Source organism: Buteo buteo, chromosome 24 (assembly GCF_964188355.1).
Source record: "Buteo buteo chromosome 24, bButBut1.hap1.1, whole genome shotgun sequence".
NCBI lineage: Eukaryota > Metazoa > Chordata > Aves > Accipitriformes > Accipitridae > Buteo > Buteo buteo.
The window spans coordinates 1,247,618-1,269,828 of record NC_134194.1 but is presented as its reverse complement, the minus strand read 5'-3'; the positions used below and the strand labels follow the sequence as shown (position 1 = coordinate 1,269,828).

The 22,211-nt window shown below is 45.0% G+C and overlaps 1 protein-coding gene across 2 annotated transcripts in view; it reads left to right on the top strand.

Moving 5' to 3' along the window:
- Positions 1–8,081: 8,081 nt before the first annotated feature.
- The window catches only part of KCTD16 (potassium channel tetramerization domain containing 16), an 80,399-nt gene continuing 66,269 nt past the window's right edge, over positions 8,082–22,211 (top strand). The window contains exons 1-2 of one of the 2 annotated variants that reach the window (XM_075056336.1): positions 8,082–8,827; positions 9,100–10,231. In XM_075056336.1, coding sequence (XP_074912437.1) covers positions 9,400–10,231 — 832 coding nt within the window. In that variant the 5' untranslated portion in view covers positions 8,082–8,827; positions 9,100–9,399. Of the gene's footprint in view, positions 8,828–8,987; positions 10,232–22,211 lie in introns of those variants that run through there. The other variant, XM_075056337.1, reaches the window with a different exon arrangement.

The following is a 22,211-nucleotide window of genomic DNA, read 5'->3' as shown; positions in this document are numbered from 1 at the left end:
TCGGTACCTCCTTTCACTGTGTTCGGCTGAGAGTCAGGTACCCCAGCTGTGACACAGGAAGAGTTACACCAATTTATCCTGAGGTGAAGCTTTAATGCACCGTGTAACCGCTGATGGTTATTTGTTTTAATGTCCTCTCCTGGTGCAGCCGCCAATGACATGTAAAAAAGTGAATAGCGGTTGTGAATCCTTCCATCAATATTACCCTGTCTAGAGAAGCCCAGTCAGCAAATCTTGCTGTGGTCATGAAGAGGAGATGCGATGCTGTAACAAAAATGACAGAAAAGCTGACCTTTTCTTCTGGAGGCACAGAAACGGACAAAGACAGGGCTCTAGTGATGGTAACGGTCGCATGTTCCTCCAGTCTCTGTCACTCCCGCGTTTGCAATTAGTCCTCAATCAGTCTGGAAGAGCTGCAGGGGGAGCGAGGCAGGATTTGACAGGCACAAGGAGAGCAGGAGCCCAGAAGCAATGCCCGCTCCAGCAGCGGGGCTGCGGCTGGGGCCCAAGCTGCGGCCTCATTGCCCAGGCTCAGGCTGGCTCACGCCCGCACCTCCCTCCCACGCCATGGCATCTTCGTGGGACCAGATTGTTCAGGGCATCGTGATGTGCCACGCTGCATCCCTCGCGAGCAGCATACTCACTTTTAATGTAACTTCCTGAAGTAAAGCACAAAGACTATCGGGCTTACGGCATCTGCCAGGTTCCCTGTGTTTGTTTACTTAGCTTAGGCTCAGCACCATCATCTGCTTTCAACTGGATGCAAAATTTTGGTTTGACGACAGTTTACACACGCAGGTAACATCAGAAGGTTTTCAGTGAGAGTTTAGTGTTAATGCATTCGAGGTCACAGAGGAATGTATTACTAAGCAACTTCTTGATTGTCAACATTCTCTTTCTTTCCAGGATTTTTTTTCCTATTATTCATGAAAAAAAAAATGGTATTGTGAATCCTTGTATAAACATGGAGCAGAGTAGGAATAAAATGCTCTTTGCATGATTCAGACGAATTCTTGTTGACATCAGTGAAAGTAAGAGAGTAGACTTTGGCCTTAGAGATATTATTTTACATAATGTTCACTTAAGGTGTGGTTTGGTTTTTTTCTCAAGGCCACAGCTTAGTTACATGAAGTGGTTTTGTCTGCAAGTTTAGCATCTTGGCCCGTGATCTGTCTAGATCTCCTAAAGGGAACAGGGTGTGCTCTGTTCACTGCATGGATGGAAGAGTTTATGTGAAACTGCAGGTACTGAAGGAAATGGAGTAGGTGATGGTGCTGCTCCGTGAAAAGTAAATAATTGCTGCCATTTAATGTTAGACCTTCATACCTTTTCACATGTCCCCATTAAATATAATTAATATTTTCCTGAGGCCAGACAAAAAATTTGCTAGAGCCATGAATCTTCATGTATTTACCAAAGACCAGCTGTTAGCCTGTCCCTCACAAATAAGCTGCGGGAGCTGGGAATACTGTGGAATTGAGAAAAAAAGTGACTGGGACTGTGAGGACATTCTCATGTGTAGAAGCTCCATTCCTTTGCAGTCCCTTGTCAGTCACTCCATGTATCCTTCTAATTTCATTATTTTGCTCCCTTTTTTTCATGTAGGGCCAGGGGAAAACGCTGTACTCAGACTATTAACTAGAATTTGTTTTTATTAGCTACCTAAAGTCCTGGCGCTGAGCACCGGAAGAAGTGAGCGTGCATTGCTGACTCAGGTGGGCTTTGTAGTGGACAGAGTCAGGGAAAACCCCGGCTGAGGTAGTTCAGCTGAAATTTCAGAATGAAATGAATCGTGATTGATTGCCGCTTTATTGTTGTTGCTGAATAGGTACATGGTAATGAGGTTTAGAAATACGCTAACTGTGCATGCATAAACAGTTGCAATCCCATGCTTGATGTAGCCTAACTTCTTATCTGCGTGCTGGAACTGAACGCTTGCCACTTGGGCACACATGCAAGTGTGAGTCCCTGTTTTGAAATATGTATATGTTTTGTTTTGGTTTTTTTTTATTAATTTTGGCTCAGGACACAATTACAGTTATTTTGTAACACACTCTCATGTATGTAATCTTCTAGTGAGATTATTGTATTTAAATTATAGTGCTGTTACAAGCCTCTCCTGCAAAAGGTATCTTGTGGTTCAGTGTACATGGTATCTCCTAAGAACAGCCTCCCAGAAAATATGTATGTTTGTAGAACTGAATGAAATAACGGTGGGGGAAATACAGCCATGGATAATACAGAGATCAGTAACTGTGGCATAAGCTGCTTCTTGCAAATTTATACTTTAGGTAAATTAGTGTCTGAAGGCTGAGAAGATCCCTGCTTTCACGGAAGACCTGTAGAGTGTGCAGGCTACATCTAATGTTGATGACTTAGTGCCACTTCACTGAACTGTGTGACTTTGTTGCGGTTCACTAGACAGTAAAATGATATCCAAATCCCAGGCAGTGGGCTGTGTAATTGCGATCTGCTGTTGAAATGCTCTTTAGCTAGAAATCTGCTTGGATTTGCTTAGATTATTAGAATTTACTGACGGCTTAGGTTGAGCTTTCATTAATTAGTTCTCTCTGCACTAGGCATCTCAACACTGCTTTAGGGTATCATCTGCTTCAGCGTTGCAGGACATGTTCACACTCATCTGTAGCAGTGTGTAGTCTGATACAGGCTGATGGGTTCAAGGGAAGGCAAGACACTGCAGCTACACAACTGCATCCTTCCTGCATGACTTGGAAAGGGCATTATGTGAACAGCCCAGCTCACCGTGCCCAGAGGTACAACCAAATAAGGCACCAAACACTCCCTGGCAAACACCGTCCCTTTCTTGAGGGACCAGCTCCAGCTGCACCTGTGGTCATCTGGACAGGGGATCTGGCTTTGCAGAAGGCCTTGAAATGGCTCCATGATGGGAAGAGTAAAGATAATCATAAAATTAGTACATGGATTACACAGTCCTGATACCATAATAATGCTACCCAGTGAGGATCAAACTTTGTTTTAGCTGTAACATGAAAAAACACACTATAATTACACCAGTGTTAATAACAGGATAATTTGAACCAGACTGAGAATAAAAGTATTATTCAAAGAACTTTGGAAGTGTGGGAGGAAGGGAAAAAGGAGGGGAGGAAGGAGTCTGCTGAAGTAGGCTTTGCTATGGCAGAACTTCTAAGAGAGAAAGGAAGTCCCTTACAGATGGGTGACTGAAAACAACAATTTTTGTTTGAGTTTAATCCTCAGCTGCTGATGTGAGTGCACACGAGGTCTCTGTCCACCTATACATGCTGGGTCTATTGAAGTGTCAGAGACAGGATTGTCTGTATAGCGGATTGCTTTGTTGAACAGTGTCCATGAAATTCTAAAGGATTTATCAGCATTGGATATATCAACTCTTGGTCAAAATGTTATCTGATGTACAACAATTGTTAACTAAATCAGTGGAATATGATTCCCCTTTACTGTCAGTTTTTGAAAACCTAGAACCTTGTGCAATGCATTTGGTCTGGATTTAGTGTTTGACAGAAGGAGCATACAGTTTTATTTGCAGAAGCTGTGCCCACACTCTGTATGTTACATGATAGAAAAAAAATGTTGTTGCATGTCTTCTATTTGAATTGTCTGCCTTGCACCATGCCCATGCTCATGTGCTGAGCAGCTGTGAAAGCTATTCTTCCCCTTTGCCTTTTTTTGATGAAAATACATTATGTACTTGAGTTATGAATAAAAGATCAAGGGCAGATCTATATAATGCTTTGCTATGTACTTGTTAATAAACTCTACTTTATGGCACTTGCGCTCTCTTGCTAGCAGATCCTTTTCTTTGGGAGATTCTGCCATTTACTGTTTCTTTATGCTTATTCTTCAAAGAGCAAGATTTGCTAGGGCTTCTTATTCACACCTACTGCTGGATTTCAGCAGATGAGAGTTTCACTGTATGTAATCCACACTGCTGGATTAGTGGATCATGTGTTATTTTAGCTCAGTATCATACTTTTTCTTGCCTGGCTCACTTCTTGGGAACTCAGTTTCTAGAGGTACCTGAGCGATGTGAAGACCACTCCACTCTCAGAATTATATACCCCTTTTAGAAAAGTGTCTGGGTTAAAAGTCTGTAACTCTGCAAGAGCCTGGAATTTATTCCTACCAGGGCTCTGTTACCGTTCTTTGCTATGGATTGAGATTGGATTGGAAGTCTTGTCTCAAAGTGCTAGCATCTGCCTACAGGACATGGTGTCTGCTTCTCAGTGAAACCACTGTCCCTTTACGCTGCTCGGACAGTAACCCAGGATCGGGCCCCACGCACCTGCTGGGGCCAGACATTTCTTTTTCTCTTTGCCATGCCACCCTTCTCAGAAACTGCAGTCTTCTCTCTGGCTTGATGAAGTTTTGCCCTGGCAAAATGTTGCATTGGCCAGCATTTAGATATGAGACTGCAGAGGAGTGCTGAATGTTACAGGCTATGTGGCTGAAGGATCCTTAGGTGGCACCTTGAAGTCATTTCTGAATCAAAGCTTAAGCCTAGAACTGGAAGTACTGTTTTTCTTTCTTTCTTTTTTATTTTAACTATTGTGTGTAAAAATCACCCACAGTGATGAAAGTTCCCATGTGGCTTTTTAGCTGAAATCTTCTGTCCAAAATCCAACTCAGATATTTTTTTCTTCCCAGAATTACTCCTTCAATTTCTGCTATTTTCAATTGCTATTTCTCTGAGTGCCTTGAAGTTCTGCATGGTGTTGCTAAATGCTGATAAACAGCTTCAACATTTCTCATTATGCGTGGGCGATTTGATTCGTATTTATAGCTTGTGTATTCACACTGCAAGATGTAAGGTGATATATATACATACCACTGCTACTACAGACCTAGCTGAATACTACCCTTTCTTTCTAACGTTCATTGCTGCTTCTTTTAAGACACCTTTTTTTAGCACCCACAGGATTTGATGAAGTCAGTTGTCCCATGATTTCCTGAAAGCATTAATGCTAATTTAGCACTTTGTCATAAGGAGTGACCTCAAACCTGTGAATGATGTCACATCATTAGTATATCGGGTTTAAGCATAGCTCTGCCGTGACTTTTGGAACATACACTTTAAGCTCAGGCTAAATTTTCCCCTAGCTGTATTGAAGGTTATGTAGGCATCTGTTAAAAGTGGAACAAGCTTCACCCTCCTCCCTTTGACAGATGCTGCTTTTCTTTTCCGTCAGAACTGTAGCTGCTCTTCAAATGAGCTGCGTTGGTTCTGCAGCTGAATAGGTGAGACCTTCGCATAGTCCTGACACATATTTTACATTTAGGTCACCAGTGTGTTTGGCCCAGATTTTCAAGTTTTACTCTTCTCAGGCTGCATTTTGATGGATTTGGCCAATGGTTTGTATTTAGCTGGGAAGCATTATGTGATGCTTTTACTACTGAAGTCATTTCATCAAAGGAAATTATATTGTGTTCCAGTAAAATGATTGGAACATCCTGTGTAAAGAAATAAAAGCAGGTGTTGAATTTCTTTCATTTATTATTTGAAAAGTGCAGATGCATTTCTAAAGCTGTTGTGATTAAAATTCTGAGGTTTTTGTTCTTTTCAAAGGGCAATTCTGATTATAATTTTTCAAAAAGACTTAGAGCTTGAATATCTCTGTATTCACTAATCACATGGTATCCATGTCAGAATGCTTCACAGAAGCTTGTCAGGAATCACAATTTTTTATAAGACTCCCATGTCACCACGCCATTCCCTAAGCACCGGCACATCAGACTTACTGTGTTGTCTCCACTCGCCCCTGAAAAATTCTGCCCAGGTAGTCTTTATCCCCCTGCCTTGGTGGTTTGGATCTTTACCATGCTGTGTGATCACAAATGGCTTCGGTGCTTATTTGAACAAGATTAGTTTTTACTGGGGAGAGTGAATTGATTCTTCAAGCCCTGCCAATATGGCATCACTGGATTTATGAAAGTTGATTTAAATATTATTACAGCATATTAACTAACATTAATAACTAAAATATTTGAAAAAGCTGATGCAATGCTCCTTGCTTTGAACCGGGGCAGCACTAATGAGTACCTAACGGGGGCTTACAAGAAAGCAGGAGAGGGGCTTTTTACAAGGGCACGTAGTGATAGGATGAGGTGTAATGTCTTTAAACTGAAAGAGGGTAGATTTAGATTAGATGTAAGGAAGAAGTTCTTTACTGTGAGGGTGGTGAGACACTGGACCAGGTTGCCCAGAGAGGCTGTGGATGCCCCATCCCTGGAAGTGTTCAAGGTTGGATGGGGCTTTGAGAAACCTGGTCTGGTGGAAAGTCTCCCTGCCCATGGCAGGAGGGTTGGAACTAGATGAACTTTAAGGTCCCTTCTAACCCAAACTATTCTAGGATTCATTCTATGGTTCTTAAATCCCCAAAGAAGCTATCATTTCATCTGACTGGTCATGTAGATGTTAAAGCCCGTATGCGTTGACTGTACCAGACTCTTAAAAAAGTAACGAAGACATCTAAGTTAACATGTTCCCATATCACACCTTTAAATCCTCCTTGTAAGGGTTATGGAGCACTTGGCGAGTACTTCTTCAGCTGGTCTACCAGAACTGCAAGGGAAGATGCACAATGCTTTGTCTTTTCTCTTTCTGAGATACAATGAGCATTCTCTGTAGTAGTACCAGATTCTGCTGGTTTAAAAATTAGAAATTAGATCCATAAGTCAGAGACAGAACCTTGGCTCAGGAGCCCAGCAGTTGCTTCAGAATTAAGGAATTGATTAAAGTAAAAATCGAGGGTTTGATTAACTGTTCAACTCTCAGGTTTGAATTTGAAAAGTCTTTAAGTATAGAAATCAATGATTTTTCTGCCCTAGAAAGTTGTACTTTTTACATTAGCATGATGTGGTTTTTGGTTTTGGTTTTTGTTTTTTTTTTTTTTTTTTTAATTATAGCCATGTTTTCGGAAGAATCTCGCTGAACTATCTGCACCTTAAGTTCAGTCAGCAAAAACTATCTGCGCGTGGTGACTTCCTCACACAAGGATTTCACTCCAAAGCTTCCCCTCCAGGTTTTGGTTAGCGTTTGAGTAAAAGGCTTTATTTTACCATACCTTTATCATGCTGACCAACCTATTTTTGCCCAGAACTGATGTGTGCTAGACAGAAAGCTGGACTTCCCTGCAACCCCTTCATGACCAGCCGTGAAATCGCTGGTGGGCCATGTCTTGTGGTCGCGATTCGGTGAGCTCTTTAAGCAGCTTCATGGCTTTAATCGCAGCGGGTGTTTTCCCCCGTGCTTATTTAACGTGAGGCAGCTGCTTAACGTCCCGCCGAGCGGAGCGGGCCGGTGTGTGTGTGTGGGGTCCGATTTACCGACCCGGAGCCCACACCCAGCAGCGGCAGCAGCCCGCACCGCCAGTCCCGCCTGTCCCGCTCCCGTTCAGCTCTCCTCTTCCCGCAGCCCCGTTCCCGTTCAGCTCTCCTCCTCTTCCCGCAGCCCCGTTCCCGTTCAGCTCTCCTCCTCTTCCCGCAGCCCCGTTCCCGTTCAGCTCTCCTCCTCTTCCCGCAGCGCTTGACCCGGGAAGAGCAGCCGGGCCGATCCTGCGCGATCGCCGCCGCGGACGCGAGGTGGCGGTGCCGCCGCGGCCACGGGGCGCGGGCAGCGCGGGGCGGGCGCGGAGCCGCTCTCCCCCCCCCCGCCCCGTTAAAGACCCGACAGATAAAGTCGGTGCGGGGCCGCTCCCGCCGCGCCGAGCCTCCTTGGGGGTCCCACCTCCTCCCTCGGCGGATCGCCTCGCTGCCGGCTCCTGCCCTTGCCGGGTCGCCGCTGGGGAGATGAGGAGCGCCAGCAGCGTGATAAAATCGCGGTCCTGCCTGAAAGCCACGGGCGTGCGTGCCGGCAGCCCCCACCCGCCGGGCGCTCCCGCCCTGCCCGCCCGCGTCGCCGGCTGAGCCCGCCGCCGTTGTCCGCGCGGAGCCGGGGGAGGCCCCGTTTCGGCGGGCGGGCGGGCGGGCGCCGGGCGCTGCCGGCCGGCGGGGGACGGCGAGGAGCGGAGCGGGGAGGAACTTTTCCCCCAACTCGAGCCGGGCGGGCTGCGGCCCCTCCCGCAGCCCCCTGCAGCGGCCCCGGTGCCGCCGCTGGCCCGGTCCCGGCCCGGGGCGCCCATCCCGGCCCGACTCCTTTAAGATGATGCAATCGGCATCGCCCTCCGCGCTCCCCTCCCCGCGCCGCTGAGCAGAGCCGCGCAGCGCGGCGCAGGGGCGCGGGAGCGGCCCCACGGCCCGGCCCGGCCCGGCGCAGCGGGGCGGGGCGGAGCGGAGCGGGGCGGCCCCGCAGCGCCCCGGTCCCGGCCCCGGTCCCGGCCCCGGTCCCGGCCCCGGTCCCGGCCCCGGTCCCGGCGGGGACATGGGCGCGCCGCCGGCCGCGCTGCCCGGCTGGCTGCCGCCGCGGGAGCCGCCGGAGCCCGCCAGCCCTTAGCGCAGGCTGCGGGGTTTCTGCAAGTCATCTGAGCCAGCCGAAACGGCGCGCCCCCCGCGCTGCCCTGCCCGCCCTCCCGGAGCCCGGCCGGCTTCATTCGGGGGGGTTGTTGCGGCTTTTTTTTTTTTTTCTTCTCCTTCTCCCCCATCGCGCTGTGTGTATTGGTTTCTCTCGTCACCTGCCACGGTTAACTTTCCTGTGACTCGGTTTAACTCTTGAGATCTACACGGATGTTGCTCCGAGCACTTCTCTTGCCTTTGCTGTCCCTTGCTGGGATCGGATTTCATACTAACTGGACTCTGTGTGCCTGTATGCGTGTTCCGAGTGTCTTGAAATTTTGCTTTCCTTTACAAGAGCTATGCATTAATTATAACCAAGGTAAGACTCGCTGTTCTTGTTCCCTCGTGTGCATGTCTAAATTAGATGTTTCTTTAAAGATGAAGTGTGTATTTTCTTTTAAACGGTGGAGCCGTATGTAGTCCTTCCATTGATTGGTACTTGTGAAAAAGAAGCGTGGAACTTGCAAAAAAATAGACCTATTTAGCAGGAGATCTAGCTCGGCTTTCTAAACTGATCTGCTTTTCTCTGTTGCAGCTTCTGTGATGCTTAAAAGAATAATTTGTGTCTCATTTTGTTTTCCCTTTCGACAGACCTGTGAATGACCATAGGCTTGGCTTGACCTTGATTTTGATGGCTTTGTTGGAAGATCTAATGATGTGATTGCATTTCATGAAGCGATTGCTCTCCAGCCCCTCTGACTTAGGGTATAAGCCACTTCTGCCACACTGTCACTCATGGACAGTTCAGATTTCTTTTAAGCAAACCTTTTGGCTATTTTTCTTTTCTCACTTCCCTTTCCCCCCCCTGTTTCTCCTTAATGTTGGGAGCCTTATTCTACACTTTGGTGTGATTGATAGTCCTGCTGCTTCGTGCTGCTGTTTTAAAGTACAATGGCTCTAAGTGGCAACTGCAGGACTTACCTTCCTTCTCGAGAGCAGGGGACTGGGCTGCACTCCTTCCCGGAGGTAGTGGAGCTAAACGTGGGCGGCCAGGTTTACTTCACTCGCCACTCCACCTTGGTTGGCACCCCTCACTCCCTGCTGTGGAAAATGTTCACCCCAAAGAGAGAGACAGCCAACGATCTGGCCAAGGACTCCAAGGGAAGATTCTTCATCGACAGAGATGGTTTCCTCTTCCGCTATATTCTGGACTATCTCAGGGACAAGCAAGTGGTTCTGCCTGACCACTTCCCAGAGAAGGGAAGGCTCAAGAGGGAGGCTGAGTACTTCCAGCTCCCGGACTTGGTCAAACTCCTGACTCCTGATGACAACAAGCAAAGCCCCGATGATTATTGCCACAGTGACTATGAAGAGGTCTCCCAAGGCAGTGACACGAGAATATGCCCACCCTCATCGCTCTTACCGCCTGATCGGAAGTGGGGATTCATTACCATCGGGTACCGGGGGTCGTGCACTATTGGCAGGGAGAGCCAAGCAGATGCCAAATTCAGGAGGGTCCCAAGGATTTTGGTTTGTGGAAGGATTGCTCTGGTCAAAGAGGTCTTTGGAGAAAGTTTGAATGAAAGCAGAGACCCAGACAGGGCTCCAGAAAGGTACACCTCCAGGTTTTATCTCAAGTTCAAGCACCTAGAGAGGGCTTTCGACATGTTGTCCGAGTGTGGATTCCACATGGTGGCCTGTAACTCCTCGGTGACGGCTTCCTTTGTCAACCAGTACACAGACGACAAGGTCTGGTCCAGCTACACTGAATATGTCTTCTACCGTAAGTACAAGACACTTCTGAACGAACTGCAACTACCTGTTTTAAGCTGCTCTCTTCCGTTGACTGTACAATTCTCAAAGCACAAAGAGCGCAAATTTCCTCGCGTCTGCCGCCGACTAAGGCTTTCTTTAGATCCAGGGGGATACGGTTCAGTTTAAGCTTTCGAAACGTAAAGCAAGGCTGAACTCAATGGCTTGGTCTTGGCTAGGTGGCAGCACAGACTGCCAAAAGCTGCCCATCCCCGTGGCTGGAGGATGCCGATGTCTCTGGCTGTGTACATCAGCCATCTGACTGCCTTGCACGCTTCCCGAGTACGTGCGGGATGCAATATAAGCCTTGCAAACACACTGCAGATTTAATTACAGAAAATCTTCAAATGGGATTCAATTTGCAAAGGTAATAGCTGCTTGATAATAGTCAAGCACAGTCAGCCAAGCCATCTGTCAACAAACCTGACACACTTACACGCAGGGAAGGGAAAACAAAATCCTGTCCCTCTGGCTGCTTTTCAACAGGGGGTCTGCTCGGAGCCAGCTGATGTGCTCTGAAATGAGGGCTCAGAGCAGAGAGAGGCAAGTTGCTGTGCCTTGTTATGCAACATGCCTATGAAAAACAAACTACCCTCATAATGAGAAGAATCTGCCCTGCTTACCGCAATCACATCAGATCACATACTGTTGTGGTAATTTTAGCTGATAGCTCTAGCAAGCTCATTAACTTTCTAAGCTGATATTCAGGTAGAGGCACCGTTACCAATGGTAACACGAGGGTAATTTTGATTCTATAATTCTGTATCAGAAAATCATTCCACAACTGCTGTGCTTAAATATTTGAGAGGTTCGTGAGGCTGTTTTCCTCCATTTTCATTTCAAAAGGGTGAAGGATGGAACATTTCCCCAGTCCATTTGTAGAAATGGGCTTTAGCCAGCTGCTGCTTTGGGCAGTAGGGTTTAGAGCAGGATGATGCTTTGCTGGCAGACCTGCTGCGCTGTGTGCGGTGCTTACAGTTAGGCTCAGTAGCGTGGAGAGCTGACAAAAGTTTTAGATGAAAGATGTATCGGGAAGTGAATAGTTTGTGTGTAATACTAGATTCAGCGCCATCTACTCTTGTGTCTGGGCTCAACAGGCAGCCCTAATCTGCTTATGTAATGATGCCTAAGTCAGCATCCTGAAAAGCCATCTGTATTTTTGACATGCATAGATTTACTTAAAATTAGTTTTCTAGCTGGATTTCTTAGCAAAATGGTTCTAAGGTCATGGATCCGCTTATATTCCAACAGGGATGGATGATTTCTATTATTAGGCTTCTTCTATTTGAAATCATAGTGTCTTGTACAAGTTATACAAGGAGAATTAGTGTAGTTATAGGAATGGATTAGAATAAATTGTGTTTGCATTTATATTTAAAATCAGAAAAAAATCTAAGTTCCTTATAGGCACAATGGTTTCCTAATTGAAGAGAGGATGAACGTAGCTTTTGCATGAATTAGCAAACACAGACTCCTGATTTTCATATTACTCAAATTTTTACTGTCAAGGATTGCTCATTGCTTCTGCATCACTGCAGCTAGCGTTAGGTACTGAGATGAGAGGGACCTTAGAAATTTTGGAGAGTGAAACGCTAGAGTAGGTGCCACAAAATCTTCTCTCATCAGTGCAGGGAAAGCCCAGTCCAATGAAAGTTCCTGGAAAGACTCTTACCCAGTTCAACAGGCTTTGCGTTTGGCTCATATCAGTTTTGTGGATTTTTGACACTGATACGGTTTCAGAGATGGATTTTTCAAAGGGTCCTTCCCTAGGTAAAAGCTAAAGCAGTGACTGTGATGCCAAACCACTCTCCTCTATCTCAGTCCGAATCGTTCTGTTAGGCTCTGTGCCATTTGCTGCTTGCTGCGATAGAGCCGCTGGTGGGCTGCAGAGGTTCTCTGGCTGCGTGCTTGGGGTCTGGCTGCAGCCAGTCGACCTGAGAGCAGGCACGGTATCTACAGAATTCATCTGGAGCAAAAGAACTGCCTTCCCAAATTTCACTAAATCATTTCATTTAAAACTTTGAGGACCAATAAAATTGACATCTGGCTTTCCAGTGGAGCATTACAACTTCTCTGCAGCTGCTTAGCCATAATTATTTAATTAGAAGCTGCCAACTGTGTCTATATAAGCATTAATTCATCAAGCCGTTGTGATCAGGTTAATGGGCCTAAACATGGGAGGTGTCTAATACAACTGGTTAGGTAGATGCAGAGGTGGTCTTTGCAGAGCTGCTTAGTAGATCCTGTGAAATGCACAGTTGGAGGGACTCTTCAGAGCTGGGAAAGGATGCTTATTTCCAAAGGAGGAAGGATAGAGGGAGGAATATTTTTTTTGATACACCAAATACATTGTGTGCTCCAAATACTGCTCAGAAGGTAAATGCCTGTGGTTGGCAGGAAGATAAAGAACATTCTTCCTGTGCAAATCCTTTTGAAAGTAGATCAGCTGGACCGAAGAGGGTGTAAACTACACAGCTACTCACATGGGTACAGTGTGTGCTATTAACAGAATTGCACCATTAATATTGTATGACGTTTTCTCCCCTTGTTCAAATTCAGGTGCTATTAAGGCTAATGGGAGATTCATGTTCTCTGTGGAGGAGGTTTTCCCGAAATGCAGGGCATGCAGAAAGCGTCCAGTACAGCAGACCTGCAGCTGCTTTGCTGAGTGGGTGGCAAAATGGGCTGCAAAGACGGCACTTGGGATGACAATGCAATCCTCGGAGCGCAGCTGGGCTCCACTCCAGTTTCAAATAGGCTGATGCAAAGGAAGGTTTGGAGACAGACTGTGTTAATACATTAGAGCCATAATTAAACAGTTCTTTGAAATGCAGTTCCTGCGTGGTGGGTAGGCAGGAGTCACAGCCTGGCTCCTGTTCACAGGTGGAGGATGAGTTGAGGAAAGGAGGTGAGGTTCTGCTCAGGCATTTTCTCTCCATCCAGTTTCTCTTACGTCAAAGACGTTTACTTAAATTTTATACCGGCTAAGGTTGGATTTCTGACTTGAACCATTTTGTGGGTTCCACCCCCCTGTTGTTTTGATGATCTCTCTTAAAGTAAAACCTCATCTCCAAACACTCTCATTTTTGAAGAGGGTGATAGCCTGTGCTTGGATCTTAATTTTTAAATGTTTTCAACCTTTACGATGGGATGAATCAAAAATGTGCACTTGGAACATCTGGTAAATGTTGTGGCGGGGGTGAGGGGTGTTAAACCATATGGGCTGGCTCAGCCTTTTGTAGCCTGGCCCCATTCCTGACTTCACAGCGGCAGCAGCACGCTCTTTTTCACCACCTCCAATAACTTACAAACCAGCTCTTTTTGCCTCGCTCCAGTCTTGCAGCATTGCCAGGACTGAGGGTGACAGTCCTGCACGTGGATGTTGTGATTGCCAGAAGAGCGAAATAACAGGTTGGAAACGGAGAAGGCTTTAGCTTCAGATCAGCAACATGGCAGGCTGCGTGCGTGTGTCTGCCGAGCAGCTAGGAACCGAGTGACATGGCAGTGGGATGGGATGGGCAGAAACTGCATGGCAGCCCCTGTCTGCATATTGCTTTTGCCCCCAAAACCCTGATGCCACATCCCTTCTCTCTCTGCTTGTCAGTGGCTGAGACTGCAATAGGCTCTCAGAACTGTTCACAGTACAGAGGGGAGATCTTAACTCTAATATATCACATCAAACCCTTTGCTTTTACTCTCGTGGCTCCCAGCACAGCTGTGGGTAGCACCAACAAGGAGCACAGTTGGCACCACAACAAGCAGGTTGCCCTCTGCTCAGCTGGAGCAATAAAGCAGGGGCAGACGAGAGCTACTAGGCAAAAAGGAGCAAATATAGAAGAAGTACAGATGGAGGAAAAGGAGAGAAAATTCACACACAATCTGGAGAGAAAGAACTAGGGAAAAGATGTGGGTACTGACAACTACACCAAGACACGGTGAGGGATAATTCGTTAGATACGTCAAGCCTTCAGTTTAACCCAAATGTTTTCCTGCAACAAGCAGGTGGAGAGGGGTTGACATATGCTCCTTCAAGTTCACTAGCAGAAAAGAATATGGGGATTTAGACAGATGGCTGTCCCCCCTTCCTAAGGCAGTGCTTCAAAGTCTGAGCAAGCATGAGAAAATCAGGACAGTGGCCTGATTTGCTTAAGCCTTGCCTTGCCCTGGCCAGTTCACATCTGCACATGCAGAGCAGCTCAAGCACCTGCAGATGTTCAAAGATGTGAGACACTCCTGGCACTGTAGCTCTGAAAGCCAAAAATTAATTAACAAGGCTCTTGCTCCTGAAGGACATGTGCTGCCTCTACTTGCTCTAGGGACAGTTGTAAATTTTGGCCTTCTCGCCTTACTCTTTCAAGAAGATGCAGGCTGGGTGTGCTTTTCACTTGCTAGAATATCACCATTTCCCCCTCTCTTTAAACTGATACCGATCTATGTTCTAGTAGTTGGTTCTGTCTAGTTTTAAATCAGTGAAGATCAAAATGTCCCAAAAGATAACAAAGTCTAATCCAATGAATAATGCAAGCTTCCTCTCCTGTGACAAGAGATGTTTCTGTTTCCAGGTAATTATTGTCATCATCAGTGAGTCTGGTCCGTCTTGCCAAACAAAATTCTCTCTCAGAAGGATGCTCGTCTGCAGGCGGTAGTGCTGTAATCAGCCAAGTCTGCTAACATATTCATGTCAGAAGGACCTTGCTCTGAGCTTTTTTGGTCAGACTTGAGTGATGGTTGATTTTTTCCTAGTTTGTCTTGGCAGACTGAAAAGCCTGTAGATTTTGTTGGTTTGATAAGAGTTATTCCACAGATGAAAAATGCTATAATTTATTAGAAACCAATAGTGTCAAATCTGACTGTTAGATCAGTCTAAAAATCTCCAGCTTAATGGATAACTGAAGTAAAAATTGGTAAAAATGTTGGTTGGATATAGGACTCAGAGTTCATTCTAACAATGTACGGATAGTGATGTTCAGGAACCGGCAAGGATGGCTTTTGGGTACTGGCCTTTGTCTCTACCCAGGTTTCACGGCACGGCTGGTTGTTTCATAGCCCTTTGGTTATGATCTTCATCGACTTGAATGTTTGAGATAGATGTTTAGCATGATTGTACAGGTCTGTTACCTTGCTGCTGCAAAATACCACTGGGCAATGCAAATCCTCCCGCTGTCACCTGCGCAGCAGCTAGGCAGATTTCCTGCAAAGCAAAGTCCCTGTCCCTCTGTCCCATGTCCGTGCTGGCCTCTGCAGGGGAAGGGGGTCTGTGCGTTCAGGAGACAAAACCGGCACTGCCCAAAGAAGTTGTTGAGTGGGTTTCAATCTGGTGTTTGCATCCCTCTTTTTCCAAGCTGTCAGGAGAGCCGTGTGTGCTTCGTGCGGTGCAGGTACTGGGGAGACAGAGGAAATCTTTGCGCAGGGTTCGGTGAAGTGAGGGCCTGGCCACGGGCGCAGGCTGCGGTCGCATCCTCGCTGCGCCCAGCCACCAGTTCTGCTGCGGCAAGACCAACAGGTACGGACTGGAGGCACAACCTCACCTGTCAGGCTTGCATGCCTGCTGCTGCTCTGTGATCCAGAAACAGACTGTAATGACTAAAGGATTAACCAGGGAGGGCTGGTGCTTAGAGGGGAAAAAAAAAAAAATCAATGTATTTTAAACTGCAGTCTTGAGCTGGATGTTTTCCAGGAACAGTGCGCATGAGGTCCCAGAGCACCGTTTCGGTAGACTGATCAGAGGAGGGGTTTGCTGTAATAAAAGTAGACATGTGCCAGTGAGATATTCCCCCACGGGTGTCCCAGGTGGGTGTGGAAACAGGGAATGCCTGGCCTGTTGCCCTGGGATGGGAGAATTACGAGTGGAAGTGACCCAGTGTCCCAGGGCTGCTCTCTGCGGAGCGGCGTGGAATGGCTCCCACCAGCTGGTTTTCTGCAGCTTTATTCAGCCTGGTGAGGTCTGTCCTTTCTAAAATTTGCTGAAATGTAGTTGTGGTTCTTATGAAAACAAAATCTGAAAGAGCAAAGGAGTGTAAATAAGAAAACACAACACAGATATTTGCCATTCAATGAATATCAGCAACATATTGTACACACAGACAAACACTTCCTTGCAGCAGGTTGGGTTTTTTTCTTTCCAGCCATCCTGGATTTGTTTAAATTTGTAACCACAACATTTTCTCAGTTTCTTCTCCTTTTTTTTCAGCTTTTCAAGTTCAAGGCTAACATACAGTAAATACAGAGACAAGAAGCAAAATCTAAATTATGTCTTTGCAAAGAGCAAGAATAACCTTTTATGAAACTTGCTCAAAACTGTATTTTTTGTAAAGGAAGAAAATAGACTGAAGTGAGTTAGACTTGGAGGAATTGCTTGAACTTGTCACTAAAGTGTAATGGCGAATGAGGTGGCCAGTCCAAAGGATCCTGCTCGAGTGATTTCCCCCGCTACTTTCAGAAGATGTGCTCAAGTTAATACTGGAATACAGTAAAACATTGCTGCCCTTATTATGCCTCCTAATGTTAACCCAAGTGCTTAAGGAACATTGGAGCTCGAGCTTCAAATCTGATGATGTAAGGGAGCATGTTATTTTGATCGTTTGGGAAGTGCTGAACACCTGCAATGCCTCTTAAGTCCACAAAGATTCAGGTCTAAATATGAATATGCATTTAAAAGCTTAGTGCATGAGATAACGTCTCCCTTCACTGGTCCAGTGTAGGAGGCTGGTATTTATTTCTGTGCTAATGGCCCTTACTAAGGCCTTCCTAAGAGCTTTGGACTTTTCTTTTGGAATGAGTGACCCTTGGGTTTACCTCTGCTTGTAGGATCTGGGTAAATAAAATAGAGAACGAACAGCAGTATACTGGGCATCAGAGTACTGTGTAGGCTGTTTTCCATAGTCTTCCCTAATTAGCTTGTTATATTAGTTTTCTAATAACATTTAAAAGAAAGCGAGAAGTGTAGAATTGTGCAAATACTTTTTACATTTTAATAGCTGGGTATAACCTCTGTTGAAATACCCATAAATAGAAACTGTTCAATTAGAGTGTGACCCTGTTGACCACTTTCTGTTGACTATCAGTTGTGTAAAGTACATTTCCATCCATAAGCCCAGTGTTGGTGTGAGCACTCTGCAGCTGTAATAACTGGTTGGACTTAGGAAGCTGGTTCATAAATCACTAGTGTTAAAAATTTTCCAGTGCTTCTTCTGAATCTACTAACAAAGTGATAAGCGATTTATAGGAGCTCATTGATTAGCTACTAAGGCAGCTAAAAAAATTCCTCTATCGAAAATATAGTGAAGAAAACCTTGGCCATGCTGGTTTGCAATCCATCCTGAAAACCTAGAAAACAAACTCCTTCAAGTCTGCATGTGAAAATCTGTAGCTGTGCTCCGGACACGGGGCTCTGGAGTTTGTTGAAAAAAGACTACAACATCCCCAAACCTTTAATTTCAAGCAGGAAAATGAACCCAAGTTTTGGTGTGCACTTCTAGAAGAACAGAATTACATTGGAGGGAACAGCAGCCCGAGGGATGCTCTTCTCCTTGCTCTGAGCTTGGACCGCAGGTGGGAATGGAGACCCAGGGCTGCTGTTCGGGCATTAGTCTTTGGCCAGGGTCTGCAAGCCAAATTTAAAGAAAAAATTCTCTCTCTGCATAATTTGGAGGAGACTTGTTTCAAGACTTCAGACTGAATTTCCATCAAACTGAATGAGAGTATGTTTTTACAGCAGAATTAAAGCAGGCTGAAATAGAACCCCATGGAACATGCTGATTTTGACTGAATTTTGCACTTTAAATATTCTCAAAGCCAAAAACTCAGAGCAAAGCTTGAGTGAGCAAAAAGCATGCCATCAGAGAGCTTGAAAAAATGTTTATTTGTGCTCCTACAAAGGGAATTTTACTGAATTTTTCTCAGCTCAGAGTTTTCACTGGTAGTGTGGGAAAGTCCAATGTTTTGTCCACAAAGGACCAGAAGGATTGCAGAGGGTAATCCCGAGACTGGGAAGTGAAGATGCCTTTTTTGCAAATTTACAATTTGCATGCTCATGTGAAAATGTGATTACTGATCATCACTTAAACTAAATATAACACCTGTATCGATAATGGATGCTTTCATATAAAATTTGAACAGAATATTCTCCTGCAGTGTCGTTGCCTTAGTGTGTTGTCATATGGCAAATGAGCGTAGGCTGGGCATCAGAGCAGAAGACTGGGGCTTCTGAAAAAACAAGAGATGCTTCACTGAAGATCTAAAACCTCCTTGCTTATAACAAGCAAAAATCAGTAAGGAAGAATTTGATTAGTTGCTGATTTTTTTAAAAGTATGTTGGCTTTGGTTTTCTTCGGTTTACTTAGTTTTTAGGTGATCATCAAAGTCAGTACAGGGAGCTGGTCCTCAGAAGGGTACCTGGTTCTTTTCTTTGGGTATAATGTTGCAGCATAATTGTGGGGACAAAAAAATACCACTGTCCTCCTGCAGAATTAAAGCGGGAATTCTATTTCTGAATTAATGGGCCAATAGTGGTCAGTGGTAATATAATTTTTATGCATAAATATACTATTTATTGTATTATCTATTACCATTATTGTTAATATTTGTTCTCAATGTTATATTTATAGACAGAAGAGTAAATATGAAGAGCTCAGTTTAATGACAGCTCTGCTAAGCCCAGTAGAGCCACACCAGCTACAACAGCTGAAGATCTGGCCAAGCATTTCTGCAGCGCATTATCCCTGTACTGCTTCTTACTCTGACAAAAGTGTATGCCTCCATGTGGTTTGGCTAATTAGAAAGGTTTGCTATGGAAGATATCTCACTGTTTGACATAGCAAATATATTCAATGTATTTTATTTAAGTACAGCTGTGCTTTCTTGAGAGGTCACTATCGGAAACATGCTGCTGACAATTTCTTGAAAGTTGAGTTCCTTTTGTCTCATTAATTTGATCGTGACATGCTATAACCTGAGCGCTTTTCTCTGACTGATTTACCTCTTTGTCATTCCTGCCAGTATTGGATAGAATGACTTTCTCTCAATCCTGCCATCACCTCTTAAACCACAAGACTTGTAGGTTAGAGAGGTTTTGTACCCGTGGCTCGAATAAATTCTTTCATTCCCTTGGATGTTGTTTAACCTAAACCACGTGCAGCCCAAGGGTGTCTTTACTTTCCCCAGTGAAGCCACAATTATCAAGATGCAAAAGCATGTGTTTCCTAGCTGGGGGAAGAGTAGTTTCTAGGTGTTCTTGATTTCATTCATTTGTGAGCATTCAAGAGAACGAATCCTCTATTCTTTCAAGTCAATGCACTTATATTACGTGAGGATTAAAGCATTCCCTTCCTTCAATTTAGAGTCTGCAGATAGAAAGCTAGTCTGCCTTACTTTAAGTAGACAAAGAATATTTAAATAAGGATGCTGATAAAAATGATTTCACCAGTAAGGATTTGATTAAAGAATCTGCTGCTTTAAAGAGTCCTGTAGGTGAAGGCAGAAGTCAAAAGACACCATTTCTTGCAGAGGGATTGAAAAGTTGGTTTAAGTTTGGTCTGTGGGAAGAATTTCCACAACTCGGTGACATCCACACTGCTGGGGAGAGACCAGGTCCCACCCTGCTCCTCCGCTGCAGCCCCCAGGTGGGCTTTTTGCTAAGGCCAGTTCACCTCTTCCAACCCAAATGAGGGTGCTTCTGATTTCAGAAGTCCAATGAACATTTTCACATGTTATTGCAAAGATGAACATTTAGTAGCAATAGTATTTGTTCTGTGCAGGGGTTTTGATGTCCTTCATGATATAAATAAATAAATAAATAAATAAAATAACTTCCCTCCCAGAAGGACAGTATTGTCACACTATTTGGACTTAAAATAGAAATGGATGTCACAACTAGTTTTTTTCCTGTTTTATATCTGTTAGTTGGTTTGGATTTTTTTTCTTTTTCTTTTTTTTTTTTTTTTCAGAATGGGCAATGAATACAAATGAGTCCACCTCCCATTATAAAAATAAAACAAAATTTCCCAGGTGTGGGATTAGGCAGCACATGGTAGCCTGCATCCCGTTGAGACTGGCAGACCTGTTGGAGGTCATTAATAGGGAGAATCAAACCCTGCTCTAACTTACTTCCACTTTTAAATCTTCAAAATACTTGACTTGTACCTAGGAAGCATCAGTATTTACTTCATAGAGATTTTCTGGGTTTAAGAAGTCAGAATAACCTTTCCTGTGCCAAAACTCGAAGGACTGGAGATGATGATCCATTTGAAACTCTTAATAATTGCATTCTTTCTTCTCCAACAGCAGCCCACGTGTTTCCAGTCAGTCTGGTACAAAGCACGTGGCACATTAGCAGCCAAGTCCTGTTCGTGTGGGCAGGATGACTGATTCGTCTGCCTCTTCCTGGGCATCTCTGCAGTCTCTTTGATTTCAACAGATAAGCCAAGAGATTCAGACTTCCTGTTGAGGCTGCACTGTTCCCTGGCCATGAGATGTTTTCCATCCCCTTTGACTGAGTGTTGCACACTGTGCCATGCCCAGATAAGTTTGCTGCAGTAGCACAGAGATTTGAGTTTGTGTATTTGCAATCCAGCAACAACAGCAACAGACTCGGGATCAAACCAAGTCTGGAGGCAAACAGGCCACAGCCACGGCTCCCACAGCATTCATAGCTGCTGGCAGCGGAACTGAATTTTGTTAATTTGTACATTTCTTTTCCAACTTTTGCTAGTTGCTTTCATACAAACGGCATCGTACTTGACGTGCGTCTAAATACATTAATAGATTTTCTTTGCAATAAGACAGTCAACCTACAGACAGCAAAAGAAGAGCAAACCTTCCCACAAGCCGTTTGGGAGGCAGCCTCTCTACTGTGCGCCTGCTGATGAAAATGCAGCGGAAACCAATCATTTTCTGGATGAAAGCTAAAAGCTACATGGCAGATAGTAAATAAATAATTGCAGCAAAACATTGCACATAGATTTCTTGGGGAACAGAACTTAATTAAATTTTGTGAACATGCCTACGTAGTTCCATTGATCAGGAAAAAATGGATATGTGCTACGTCGTTAAGATTTACTCGCTTGACAGTGTTTTGCCTTCCTCCCCTCCCTCAGTTTCATTTGCTTTATATCCTGCAGTGGTAAGGGAACACATTTCTGTTTTTCTTTCTTGAAGAAATTGATCCTAAGAAGCACAGGACATGATGTATGGTTTGTAACTCTACAATATTGCTAAGCAAAAAAAAAAAAAAAATCACTGAAGAAGGCTGGGCAGATATTATATTAATTTCCATTTTAAAATAGATTTTTTCCCACTAGGACCAATAAAAAATATGCAAAGGCTTTCAACAGCCTCTCTAGTAATAATTAGTTAAAAGATGGCATAAATCTCGCTAGGCTAATTTAGCAAGGTAGGTTTTTTTAGACACTTCGCAAGACACTTTTTTGCCATTGAATTAAAACTCATCCCTGAATTCACTCTGGGTCTTTCTGGGATCTCAGCGTCTCCTCTTTGGTCCATCGCAGAGACAAACAGAAGTAACAGAGATGACTGTGGCTGATGCCTGGTGCAGGTGCAGAAGGACCAGACCAGACAGTCCAGCCCACCGCCGTGGCCCGAGGAAGGGCGTTGGGGTAGTGCCAGGGGACTTGAACCTCATCACGGCGGTGATGGGTCTCTCTTCTGGAAGGGCTTCGTTGGGGCTGCCAACTCTGCAGTACAGCAAACACACTGCATTGTAGAGAACAAAATATATTCCACGAGAACCCAGAGAATGTTTTCTGTTTATTTTTTAGTCTTCAGATGTCCTACTCCAACCGCCTTTTTCTGTTAGGGCTGTGAGGGCAGCTCCCAGAGGTCACGGACGGCCCGGGCCTGTTTCCCCCACCCTGGGGTGAGCAGTAAGCACCCGGTTTCATTTTGCTCCAAGTTGGCTGCTTTTCATTCCCCGTCTCATTAAAGTACGGCAGCAA